The 13,916-nt window shown below is 39.5% G+C and overlaps 2 protein-coding genes across 3 annotated transcripts in view; both read right to left on the bottom strand.

Annotated features, from left to right (window-relative positions):
- Nucleotides 1–5,583, bottom strand: part of xpo4 (exportin 4) — a 57,102-nt gene extending 51,519 nt beyond the window's left edge. The window contains exons 1-3 of the mRNA XM_034886150.1: nucleotides 5,491–5,583; nucleotides 2,946–3,051; nucleotides 1,492–1,633 (exon numbers count right to left, since the gene is read on the bottom strand). Of these exons, the coding sequence (XP_034742041.1) occupies nucleotides 1,492–1,633; nucleotides 2,946–3,051; nucleotides 5,491–5,583 (341 nt within the window). The remainder of the gene's footprint in view (nucleotides 1–1,491; nucleotides 1,634–2,945; nucleotides 3,052–5,490) is intronic.
- A 4,056-nt stretch (nucleotides 5,584–9,639) lies between these two features.
- lats2 (large tumor suppressor kinase 2) overlaps nucleotides 9,640–13,916 on the bottom strand; it is a 24,551-nt gene continuing 20,274 nt past the window's right edge. Inside the window, exons 5-9 of one of the 2 annotated variants that reach the window (XM_034885118.1) lie at nucleotides 13,035–13,262; nucleotides 12,569–12,923; nucleotides 11,880–12,062; nucleotides 11,177–11,283; nucleotides 9,640–10,817 (exon numbers count right to left, since the gene is read on the bottom strand). In XM_034885118.1, coding sequence (XP_034741009.1) covers nucleotides 10,293–10,817; nucleotides 11,177–11,283; nucleotides 11,880–12,062; nucleotides 12,569–12,923; nucleotides 13,035–13,262 — 1,398 coding nt within the window. In that variant the 3' untranslated portion in view covers nucleotides 9,640–10,292. The remainder of the gene's footprint in view (nucleotides 10,818–11,176; nucleotides 11,284–11,879; nucleotides 12,063–12,568; nucleotides 12,924–13,034; nucleotides 13,263–13,916) is intronic. The other variant, XM_034885119.1, reaches the window with a different exon arrangement.

Here is a 13,916-nt window from a genome sequence, read left to right as displayed (position 1 = left end):
TTGGAAAATGGCTGCAATGAAACAAAGAGTGAAAAATTTAAAGGGGTCTGAATACTTTCCGTACCCACTGTATGTTGAACAGTTTTGGTAACCGTCACTGCATCAAGTCAGAGTTTCTGTAACTTGTTCATATAAAATTGGTCTGTGCTCTTCTTCGCTGCTGTTTTTACCAGCGTACTACGCATAAAGAAACAGTCAATTATAAACATCAGTCTAGACTTTCCACGTATGAGGACATGTAGGCCATCTTTCCAATTCATGTAGGTCAGAAAAACCTATTAGTTAAAATAGTTTATTTAATTTTTTTAAGATAAGGAATGTAGAGCATTTGCAGAATCTTGTTATTTGGAGGACCGCAAGTTCAAATGGCATTAATATTACTTGCACAAACAAATACGCTACTGCTTGTACAGTACATGCTTATATTACTTAGCTCATCGAATAGACCTTTCTACTGTATATCTGTGGGATTTGAAGGTTTGTCGACAAACGTTGAAGGCCCTGAACACCCACACAAGTGCTTAAAGTTAATGTGGCTGAGTGGACCTTTTCCAGGAGTGTGTAGGTGTGGTTAGGCTCCTCTATTGCCCGTCTCCAGATGGTCTAGAATGCTGCTGCACATCTTTTAACTGGCACACGTAAACATGAGACCATTTCCCCTATTTCAACCTCATTCCACTGGCTGCCTAACCAATTTAGGATCCATTTTAACATTCTTTTATTTGCTTTTAAAGCCTTGAATGGTCTTGCCCCGTCCTACCTTGCTGAGCTTTTACGCCCTTACGTACCGACACGCTCTCTCAGGCCAGATGACCAGCTGCTTCTGAGTGTGCCTAACAGTAAGCGGAAGCTCAGAGGGGATTGTGCCTTTGTGATGTCGGCTCCAAAATTGTGGAATGATCTGCCTCTGCACGTTAAACAGGCCTCTTCTTTGTCTGGTTTTAAATCACGTCGTAAAACCCACTTCTTCTCTGTGGCCTTTGACACCTAGTAAAATGTCAACTTCATTTACTGCATTAAATTATTTAGTTTAATTGTTTTTATTCCACAGGTATTCTTTTTTACTCATGTTATAATGTTATGTTTCTTTTTGTATTTTTTCTGTACAGCACTTTGGTCAACTTTAGTTGTTTTAAAGTGCTTCACAAATAAGGTTGAACTAGATTAGTGACTGACATCTTCCTGAGTCCACTTCAAGTGTTGTTGCCAGGGCAGAACAAAAAAAACCTTTGTCCTTCCTATTGGTAGAAAGACTATGTGACACAATAAGATCCCATCAAAGCTCCGGCCCACATTCAACCTGAAAAGAGTCTAATCAGCCAGAATAACAGAAAACACCTTTGTGGGTGTTCAGAGGCTTTAAGGCTCTTGAATTACTCAATTTCCTGTGCATCACTCAGCATTGGAGGTCTAATAATAATAATAATAATAATAATAATAGACCTGCAAGACAAGCAAAGGTTTAATTATGCCCCTTTCCTCCTTTCTTACTTGGGTCTCTGTAAGACGTAGGTGAGGAGAAACGCCCGGAGGGACTCAATGCTGCTCTTCTCCAGCAGGATCCACTCCCGCACCACCGCCTCCATGATGGCCGTGGCTGCCTGGAACAGCACATAGTCCACCTTACTGGTCTCTGGAGAGGAGAAAAAAGAAAGTCAATGAGAAAAAATACAAAGATAAAAGAAAAAGAAGTGGGCTAAAGTAAAGTGCGTATTAGTTGGCGTGTCCACATGATACAAGCCTTCCGTGATCGTGTACAGCCCCCAACCCTCCTCCACGCAGATGCTAGTAGCCAAGAAGGACACAGAGGATTACAAAAACATGGACTCCTCAGGATAGGTAATTATCTTCAATAGAGTTTCAGCCCGCGAAAGTCACCGGATGACACAATCTTCTGAACATTGCCTTACTGAGATATAGAGAGAGAGTTGTGTGGAGTTGATCGTCTTAATTAGCTTTGAAGTAACTCATTTGGCAATGTTTTGAATGTAACTGACTTTCATTAATATAAAAAGGTTGGCACTAAAGCTTTAAGTGCTGGGAAGAAAAATTCAGCTTTTTAAGTCCTTTCTTGCAATGCATGTTATACTGTGAAAACTGTTGAAACCCAAAATTAAAGTTATACAATAAAGCTCTTTTCAATTCTTGTGTTATGTTTACACAAAAGTGCTGTCTCAGTTGAACGTTAAAAAAACCAAAGCTTTTTAAACTGAAACTGGTGTCTTATAGTATGTTATTGCAGATTTCCTGGTGGTTTATTTCAGCTGCTTTAAACAGGTTTCAGCTTTATATCGTCAATGTCAATAACATTCCAAACAAAATTTCCATTCTTACGCAAGTGTCATGATTTGTAATGTATTAGATTAAAAGATAGAACTGTATTGTTAAAACGAAAGCAGAGATGGTCTTTTTGGAAACACACTTCTTCCTTTGTGACACATGTTCAAAATCAAACATTAGTCAAAATCAAGCTAGAGTGACATGGACTCAGTTTGACAGTTTGTTGGGTTATATACAGTCTGATACAAACAGTAATGAATGAAATGAATTCTTCATTGAGGTTATAATGTTCAGTTTTTGTTTAAATTGTTTTAACGAGGTCTTGATTTAACTTTATATTCATTCTGGATGACAGAATTTGTGCTGCTGTTGAGTTGTATTATTTTACGAAGAGATGTGTTTCTAATATACCTCATTGACATAAACATGGTGGACAAAATAAATGAGAACAATATTCTGTCTGTATGGGGTTCATGACAATAATGGCAGGTTTGTCATCACATCAGTGGCTGAAGCCCAGATTGGGATTGACTGACATGAGTAGTTAAATGGAAACACTTTCCCCGTTTTGAATTCTATGAAAAAAAGAGAGCCGTCTTCTCTAGATTAAAAAATCAAAGATTAAAATGATGCTCTGCAGCCTAAACGATTACGTCAATAGTTACCTAAGATGTGTTTGCAGATGGCAAAAGGGGATTTGGATTTCCTGAAGGAGAGGAATATATGTTCAGCATGCTGTCTCTGTTCTGTGCTGACCATGGACGGCGGTGCCTGTAAAACAAAAACATGAAGAAACATTTACAGACTGCTGTGTTAATACAGATACTTGCCTCCCTTTCTGTTTTTGGCTAATACAGTAGACAAATGGATAAAGGAAAAAAATGTGGGCTACGTGGCATTCGAATGTTGATTTAGAATTCAAATGTCAACAATATGAATGAAGATTCAAAGATTAAAACTCTTTGGTACAGCCTTAAGTATTACAATCACACACCCTGGTATTCTACTTAGGGTTGGGTATCGTTTCCAATGCCAAACCGGCACTTTAAAAATGATTCTGTTTCCCAAACCGATTCTTGAAAACTAAAAATGACATTAAAGAAAATCTCTTTTATGGAGTTTTTTATGTATTCATTTAAATTTACCAATATATTAAAGGTTTAAAGTACTTAAATATATAATAAGTAAACCTAAGTCACCTAACTACAAAAATTTAACAATAAATAACAGTTACACTATTAACAAGTAACAACAAAATAAATGTTGTGTTGCTATGCTAAACAGAGCCCAGAGGGAAACATGGCATTTTAAAAGTAGCCTACATTTGCGGTAGCCAGCTAACGATAGACTACAGAGAAAGTGTGATATTTAACGTTCGTAAAAATGCAGGGAGAGAGGGAAAATGTTTCAGTCGAAACTTTAAGTGGAACTGAATGTTGCTTTCTAATCCCGTCTAATCCCTACCGGTTGCATAGTGGAACCGGGCTTTGGTACCCAACCCTAACAATACTGTTGTCATTGTTTACAGAAGAAGTATAAGACATTCAATAACAGAAAACCCTCCGCACGCAAGCACGCACACACACACACACACACACACACACAAACACAAACACACACACGTCACTGTGATACAGCTCAGCAGGAAAGTTGCATGCTAGTCCTAAAAATCCTTTTAAATGAGAGCATACACGGACGTGCATAAACTTTATATAACCACCCACTTGAAGCAGCCTATGCAAAACAAATGTACTAATTTACTAAAGCTGGAGAAAAAATGGATACAGCATATTATTGCAATATTTTCCATGGCAATACTGTATCGATACACAGGCACTAAGTATCAATCTATCAGTATATACTGTATGTATTGGTCAGTTTATATGCTTGACAATTCAATTTTGTAGCAATAAAATTGAAGTGAGAGGAACAAACATTGAAATGGAACCTTTTTTTATAGATAAAAAAGATGTTGACAAAGTTTTCCTTTGGGGACATCATTTGAAAAATTTGACTTTTGAAAAAAGATTATACATTGCAATATATCACAGACTATTGCAATATGTTTAAATTGCAATATTATTATATCATGAGATAAGTATCATAATATCTCATGAGGCCTCTAGTGATTCCCACCCCTATAATTTACCTATTCAATACTTATTCCTTTGCACTACTTTATTTCTTTACAATCTACAGACTACTTGACATCAATAGCCACCATATATTGTTGGCCATTGTTGCTTTTTATATACAGTGTGTACACCCACAAGATAATGTCATACTGATAACCATGGCATTGCCCTGTTCCACTGATTAAATAGTTAAATTCACAGAAATATTAAATCAACAGCCTTGTACTGAATGGTAAAATATGATGCAACTTATCCTGGACACTGAAATATATACATTTGGATTCATTACACCCAAAACAATGCCAGACATTGCTTCCCATCCATTCACAAGACACCTGCTCAATAACATGAGAAGGCAATGCACTTGCAGTTACTTGTGTGATTTCAAGCAGGATTATATTTAAAAAAAATAAAACGGAGCAACGATGCAGTTAAAACCACAAGAAGAAGCAAAATGGCAGGAAGCAAGAAGAAGCTCTAGCTAGCATGTATCCAATACACAGACTCATGTCATGACATGCACATGGTTAGCCACTTGCTGTTAGCTGCTGCATTCAGTCATTTATTCCAATGGGAGGAGGGAGAGTTGAAAGAGAATGAAAACGAGGCAAACACTGGATGGAAATTAGTGTTTTAGGAGGTAACGTGACGTTACAGGAATGCTAAAGCTACAGACCGAGTGAATCAACAGCAACGGGATGCTCCAGCTGCCTCCACAGAGTGCAAAAAAAACTTAACGAACTGCAGTTTTTTCAGTAGTTTCTGAAGCCGCATTGGAAAGCGTCCAAAGCCGGGGTGATATTTTAGGGTGGAGGTGGTGTATGAGAGGAAGGAGGGAAGGGAAAGCGAGTGGGAATGTTGGGATTTTTTTGCGGGATGGAGACAGGCAAGGTAGGGAAAGCGCCATGCATCGCTCACACACACACACCGTGTCTCCGAAAAACTGAACACATTTAACAACAAAAAACGGGTACAACCGCGGGCGTCCACAAACGCCGAACTCCACCCGACACAGAGGTCCCATATAAGTCCTGCCCGCCCCTTCGTGGCTACAAAACAACGTTGAATTTCTCACCATTAAAACTTTGGCAGCGCTTTCCAGCTGTGTGATCACTTCTGGTGCACCAACCGCCGCCATCATCGTCGTCCCTCTCCAATGACGCGCCATGCGCTCTGCATTGTGGGATTACAGCTCTACCCGGCAGGTTTCTCTTCAACCAACCCATGCTGGGTTCTACGCATAGACCGTATATATTAACGGTCTATGGTTCTACGTGGAGGCGGCGGGTTATGTTCAGACTAGAAGAAATATTTACTGTCAACTCAAGTTCAGACTTTTTTTTTTAAATATTTAAGTCCTATATTTAGCAAAAATATGACGATAAAACAGTATAGACAGTAGAAAGGTATATAAAAAAGTAACTTTTTCTAACTTAAAAATTGCGTACTCAACTGTTAGGCTACATATAGTCCACAATTTTCAGGTACTTGCACTTTACTTTTTATGCTAATTTATACTTCTACTCCACTAATTTAATTTTGAAAGCAGAGGCACTTTTTACTTCACTACATTTATTTGTTATTAGTTACTTTGCAGATTCCGATTATGAATACAACATATAAACTAATAAATTGTAATGTATTAATATAGATTAGGCTATACATGAACTCCATCTTTAAAGTGATGAACAAATTAAAGCATACAAAATTAAGCAATAATCAAGTAATATAATCATTCTGAAATGGTCCTTTCTGCATAATAGGACTATGTGCTTTTACTTTTGGTACTTAAATTAAATTTTGATGCAAATACATTTACTTAACTAAGCATTTAAATGCAGCACTTTTACTTGTAACAAACTAATAATTTTCAGGTTCTTAATATTTCCTTTTAATATCACTTTATACTAAAGCATTTGCACTTTTTTACTCCACTTGTAACAGCTATCCTTTGCAGATTAGGATTTTACATTTACAAGTTAATAGAAATATGATGTATAGGTATAAACTACCACAATTGTATAAAAAACAGCTATTAAGATGTTGCTTACATGTAAAAGATTTACTGACTATCGAGTTCACATTTCCATCAGGAAACGTGACATGTTTGTAACATTTATCAGTACTGTACCCTGACTGTAATTTCTATCTTTTAAAGGCAGATAAATATTTTTCAAAAGATTACAGAAATGAAATCCTTCGTTGTATATTACATAATCAATGGGATTTCTCTCTGAAGCTATAGCAGTAACAAATAATAATAATAAAATGAATATATCATTCATTCACACATTAATGCAATAAAATAATGCACTAGTCCAAGTTGGTTAATTTAATTTATACATACATTTTACACACAAGGACTGTGAAAGCTTTTTTACAAATTCTCAGTTCATACATAAATGTAAAAAAAGAGATAGCTGTCCCCATTAAATCTTCTATAATACTGCGTAGACATGGGTTTTTGAACATTAGCACAAGGGGAATTTAAAATGGGGAAACAAGATACAAAAAAATATCTATATCTGTATAAATATCAATTAAAGAGTAACAGAATTGTATCATACATTAAAGAGTGTCAAAGGCAACAGAAGGCTCCTTAGAGTAAAAATACAAAATGAAAAGGATACACAAGTAAGTCTCGTGAAGAAATTAGATATCAAGTCAGTCAAAGATTGTCAGTCATCACTCTCTAACCTTAGAAACAGAAAAAAACACATCCAGGAAACACCTCACACACTCTGCCGAGAGTTGCGGCTCTCGTTATAAAGCTATTTTCATGAAGCAGTCCGTCCTGGTCGACGTAGATTGGCAACAAGAGGTTTATAAAACTGGAAGTGGACATCTTGACCAGCTGAGGAAACACTTGATGGGAAGAGTGAAAAGAGCAACACCTGTCTGCCTTAATCTCAAGGATGGTGCCCTTGAGCAAGGCACTTCATCCATAATGGATCCAGTGGTGTTTCTTTGTGGAAGACTGCTGTTTATCTGGAAGGTTTACGGTCAACACTGGCTATGTTAAATGCAGTATACTGGCTTTAGTCCAATTTAAGCCATAATTAAACACATTTTTCCCAAACGGCAAGGAAAAGGTGCTTTCACATCGTGATTGCATGTGTCGGTCTGTGATGTAAAATTTACAAATGACCCGAGTTGCGTCATTGTACAATGGTGAAAGCCCTGTATTCTTTTCCTAAAACAATATGTTACACAGAGATACATAGAGTTAAAAAAAATGCCGCAATGCAATTTATAATGTATTGTTCTGCCCAATTTCACTCGAATCAACTGACTTATCTATCTCTATTTTTATTTCTTTTTTTAGTTATTGACTAAAACAAAAAGATTGTCGGTGCATGTAAACAAAGCCAGTGTGAATCTGAAAAAAACGTCCACAGATAAATTATAATAACAGTTAAGAGGTCTGAAAAAAGATAAGATTGTGCTGCTCACTTTAGAACACAAGGCACATTTACAGAAAAACAAATTTTCAACACATTGTAAGGCAAAATAAAAAAATCTTCTGTAACTAATCTGATCCTCACATTTTCCATCACCGATATGCATCAGAAAAATCTCATTAAAAAGGTTCTGACTTCTTAAACATTCCCAGTCATTAAAGTCAAATTCAGAATACTGTTGGAACGGTTTAGTGTTAAAAAGTTCAGATTGACACGTAGAGAGCAGTTTACTGATTGTCAATAAGCAAGGAAGTACTGGATGATAGCGTCAATACAGAACATGGCACAGGTCTGTAGTGAAAGTTAAACAACACTCAAACTTGTGGTTATTTTGGATAAATAAAGAAAATGTACCAAACACTAAGTCTTTGTTGAAGTATAACCACTTTTTCTGTAAAATAGAGAATTCGATTTTTCAAATTACATTTCCTTAAACCAACCTGCCACGCTCCTCCTCATTCTCTAACCTTTATCTACTCTGTTCCATCTCTTTCTGAACCAGAATGCTTTACACCCTCCTCTCCTGCATTCAGGACCAGCCCGTCTGCAGGAGCTGCAGAGTCTACCACTACGGTTCTGCAAACACTGATCGTCGTCGTCATCATCATCATCCCTGTCGTCTCCTTCGTCATCAAGAGGCGAAACACACTCCCAACATTCAATTAGAAAGGCACACGGCCTATTACTTTCAAAACCCAAGCACACTTGGCAATAATGCCAACACTTCTTTAAGCCACAACAAAACAAAAACAGGTACACATGTAATAACAATAATAATATTAATGTAAATAATATTAAACAAAATAATAAGCAGCATGTTGTAACTGAAGATGATTCATATATATATGAAAAAAATAATATATTTGTACATTTCAGTACTAAAACGTTCAAAAAAGGATAATAAGTGTTTAAAAAAACTATATATAATGTATTTTTGTATTGCACATAGTACTATCACGTTTACTAGTGTAAGAACATGTTGCTTTGTGTTTTCATGGCAGCCTCCAGAAGAGGAGGCTGTTTAAGTTACAATGCAACTCATCTTTGCAAAATAGCTGTAAATTGTGCATCTTGGTGAACGTGTGTTCATTTGTGTGAGCTTTGTTTCTCAGTCAGAAACCAACTCAGCACCACCCGACCCAACGGGTCCAGACTTGTCCGGGTCTGGCTCTGATTTGTCTTAACTTTCTTAAATAAGGTGTCATTCTATTCATTAGTTCTTTCCTTAAAACAAAGCGGGGGAATCATTCTTTTAATTTACGAGCGGAAATTCACTGCATGTCAGGCTCTATAAACATTACAGTGGTTCAGTCTTTGATCCGACTAAAACCGAATCGGACTTGACTTTTAGAGCCTTGTCTGAACTCTACACATGCTCTTTGTGTAGGTGGAAGATTTTCATTTTGGGAGGTGAGCTTTGAAATGCTCAGTTAGAATAGAGGATCAGTAACAGGAAACATTTTATAAACACAAGGATAAGTGAAACAGCAAACTCTTGAGGGAAGAAGGATAAGGCTCCATCTTAAGAACGCATTGTTACGCTGAATTACAGTTGGCACAAAATGAGGCAGCTGTGGATATATGGATCGATGGAGCAACCAAAAAAGATGTGGCTAATTAGTTCGGCATTTTAGTAAAGCAGATAAAGCAAGTTTATCTGCTATGAATGCAGAAATCTGAAAACTGACTGCTTTTTTCACCCTTTACCTCAAGCTGTACGGAATATGTGTGTGCTGAGTGTGTGCATGTGCATGCAATGTGTCTTTGTAGCTTATTTTGCAGCAGCTGTTAAAGAGGTCCCCCCCCACCCCGCGATCAATGAGTAAATTGGTTTCACTCATCATTGCTTTGTCTGATATTCGAGTGTAAAGCAGCTCAGGTAGAACAGGACGTAGCTTCGGTATCAGAAGATCACAGAGATGTTTCAGTCGTCCGTAAGACTCATGGGTGGAAGGAATGGGACAAGAAACCACTGGAAGAACCAGAAGTAGTCTTTGAATTAGAAGTCTTGTCTGTGATCTAGATATCCGTGCACTCCCAATCATTTTTTTCTTTTAACCTGTACAGTTTCTGAGTCTTGTTCTTCTAACCGCTTTACCCATGATGTAGTCGGTCACATTCAAAATGTTTCTTGGTCCCAGATCAGGGGAGTTCTGTATTTGAAGTCATTGTGGATGCACTATAGATTCCACAAAGTGGCGATGTTCATCAATCCTGTTCCAGCAACTTAACAATCACACATGCCAGATAGGCATAAACACACACATACACTCCTGTGTAGCAAGCACACCTCTACACACAGACACATACACAGAAGAAGAGCAGTGGTAGGTGGGAGGGTCATGAGCTGAATGATGAGCATTAATCCTGGTAGTAATAGACACACGCCACCCACAAAGCCTGTCAGTCTGCCGCTCTACACGTACACCGGCTCACATCCCTCCCCGTGCTCTTCCTCCTCCTCTTCATCTTCCTCCTCTTCTTTGTCCTCCTCTTCTGGGCCCACGCTTGAGGACACCTCGCTGGCCTCAAGCGGTTTAGGGTAGCGGAAAGGGCAGCCGTTGTCGTCAAAGAATCTGCGGAAGGTGAACTCGTAGAATGCGTGCTCCGGGTGCTTCCCGTGCGGGGAGCAGAGCGTGTCCAAGGTCCGGGTGCTGTCCCCGCTGTCACGCCACGCCCCAGGTCCACCGTCCTCTTCAACAGGGTCAAAGTTGGATGTGTCCATCGGGTGGGCAATCTTGGGCCGATAGGGTGCCGGTTGCTGCCGCAGATTGCTGGAGAAGTCCATCTGGGTGAAGAAGGGGTGAGCCTTGATCTCGCCGGCGCCGTTGGCACCCAGGCGATCCTCGGCAGAGCAGCAGAGACGACCAATGATGTCGACGGCCTCAGGGCTCAGTTTTACCTGGGCAGGCACCTGCAGTGTGCTCTCCCAGTTAATGACCTGTGGAGGGGACAGGACACAATGTGTGAGGTCACCACAGCAAGGTACAGTGTAGATGTACATATGCAGAAGGTATACTTTTATAATCTGTTGGATTCACACCTACAATTGATATTAAAAGTTCATTCTTGACCTTGGAACCAGTAGTTTCTGAATAATGTACAATCTTACCATTATTAAACTACAAAAACTCTAAACATGATGTCTGAAGTCACATTTATACCTGGAAATTGGCCAAAATGAGGCCTGGCCTGCTGCAACTGAACTGATCCAGCAACACCAGACTGGGATTCATTCATTAATTGGTCAGTAAATCAATTTGTTAAATCAAAGTGGGAATATTTTTGTTCTTCGCTGACCTTAATCTGAGTCTCGGTAGGTGTGGGGGCCAGGAAGGGGGGCTGTCCCACCAGCATCTCAAACAGGATCACTCCCACGCTCCACCAGTCACACAGCTGGGTGTAACCTGCACAACAAGACACAACTCTCAAATTAATCTGTTGAGTGCACATACAGCAGCAGTATAGTATTTGTACACATATTTAAAATTGTGTTGGCTCTGTACTTCAGCACATTGATTTGAAATGATAGTGGATGTGTGTGTACATATTGATGCTGGATCAACAAAGTGTAGCCATTTTTATACAGAGTTCCACAACTTTTGAACAGTAGGACAAAAAATACCCTTAAATGAAAGCTCCCTGTCAGCACTTAAACATCATTATTAAATCTTCCTTTTTAAATTTACTGTGCTGAGTACAGAGCCAACACAACAAAAAAGGGTCTGTGTTCAAATATTCATGCAAAAAATGCAGCATGTCTGAGGACTCAGATCAGTTAATGTCACCCATCACATCAGGTGATAACCTTTTGACATAACCTTTGAATTCTTTTGTCTCTGATCCGTGTTTAGATTATCTCTACTTGCCATAATATGTACTCTCTTTCTACAAAAAGCAGCACCTCTTTCATCTGTGTGGTTAAATAAACAAAAATCAAACCCACATAAAAGGTTTCTGTGTAGCTGTATCTGCAGCAATTATCCCTTGTGTTCTCACCCACCTTTGCGCAGCAGCACCTCCGGTGCGATGTAGTTAGGTGTTCCCACCAGCGAGTGAGCCAGGCAGCGCTGGTGTTGCCGGTTGGCACGCTGCTCAAGCGTCATCAGCCGGTCGCCGCAGCGGCAGTTAGACACGTCATCCCAGAAGTCACTGGGCTCCATGCTGTCCTGTCTGACGTGGCTTCCTGGAGGCAGAAGAAGGGGAACAAAACTGTTAAACTGCAGAAAATAAACACACTGCCTGGGTTAGCTGGATGGGAAAGGTGACAATCGCCAGCACTTCTGAGATGCCCCAAAGCATAGAACTTTTTGACCAGCAAAAGAAAACTAGCATTGGACATGGAAGCTGACAATTATGAATGTGCGTAAAAATGCACCTGCAAGCTTATTTTGACAGAACGTGATTTCAAAAATAAGACAATTAAGGCTCAAGCTTTCGGATTAGAGTAAAAAATGAGATTTATCTGAAATATGATTCTCTCATAGAAAACAGTGAAAGTAAGAAGTTGTTCTAAGAAAAGACTGGTATATCGCTTCCATTTTCTGTATTAGGTTATACAGCACACTGTTACATAGGTTTCACGTTTACAAAATCCAATGAATCCTCCCAGAATCTTTCTAAAAATGAGTTGAATCCTGTGTGTATTGTAAAATATTTAGAGCACTTAACCATCGGCACAAACTGCCTCACCTTTCTGGTAGTACTTGGAGTTGTGCGTCCAGCGGAAGCCCGTGCACAGACCAAAGTCCGTCAGCTTGATGTGTCCGTCCAGGTCAATGAGGATGTTGTCCGGCTTGATGTCGCGGTGAATGAAGCCCATTTTGTGGACGCTCTCGATAGCCAGCGTCAGCTCCGCCACGTAGAAGCGTGCGAGAGGTTCGGCAAAGACGCCCATACGGATGAGCAGGCTCATCATGTCTCCTCCGGGGATGTAATCCATGACGAAGTAGAGGCTGTCACGGTCCTGGAAGGAGTAGTAGAGACGCACCACCCACTCGTTGTCTGCCTCCGCCAGGATGTCACGCTCTGCTTTCACGTGGGCCACCTGCACCAAAGAAAGTAGTGACTGGCCGTGCCTCATTTTTAATGGATTAATACAGTATTAAAAGTAGTGAATGTAGGACTTCTTCATATATGAACAAAAATGTTAATTCACCTGGTTCCGGTTAAGGACATCTTTCTTGCGCAGTGTTTTCATGGCATAAAGTGCACCTGTGTCCACTTTACGTGTGAGACACACTTCACCAAAGGCACCTATACCCAAAGTCTTGATTTTGACAAACATGGACTTGTCCATTTTGGCACGCCGTAGCCTGTTGTAGTTGGACTCTTTCTGGTTCAGCATCTTCCTCATCTGCTCCTGCTCTGCTTCCGAAAGGCCAGCCTGGACAGAAAGGACAGGGGTTGAAGAAAGATGGTGACAGGACTAAACACCTTAAAAAAATGTAAATTTTTATTTATGTTTATTAAATGACCTAGGAATGTGACATGAGCTTAACCTGGTAACCTGATTTTTGTTGTCAAATTTAATTAACTCTGTTATCTAACTGGGTCTGTCTTAAAGCAGGTCAAAAGGACAAAGGACAAAACCATGACTCAGGACAAGCTCAGGCAAATGAGCTTGTCTTATCATTCCAACAACGATATTGTTGTCTCAAACAAAAGTCCTGAGGGATAATTCTCTGGATGACATCACCGCTACATACAACTAATGATCATTCTCATGTCCTATACAGACAACAACTTTACCAGACAGCCACTGGTTTACTTTTCTTTCACCACACCATGGAAACTTCCAAAGACTTAAAGCATTCTTTGAGACTGGATAACCTTCACAGTGAACAACTTGTTGATATAATTTATCTGTGTACATTTTCTTCACCCGCCTGAGAATTGATGGATGTCTGCTCTGCAGATTAGCAAAACATGGGGGCCCAGATAGCTCAGTTGGTAGAGCGCGTGCCCATATACAGTGGGTACGGAAAGTATTCAGACCCCTTTAAATTTTTCACTCTTTGTTTCATTGCAGCCTTTTTCC

This window comes from Etheostoma cragini, chromosome 11 (assembly GCF_013103735.1).
Source record: "Etheostoma cragini isolate CJK2018 chromosome 11, CSU_Ecrag_1.0, whole genome shotgun sequence".
NCBI classification, from domain to species: Eukaryota; Metazoa; Chordata; class Actinopteri; order Perciformes; family Percidae; genus Etheostoma; species Etheostoma cragini.
Note: the sequence above shows the minus strand (reverse complement) of the source record. Positions and strands in the feature narration are given on the sequence as shown.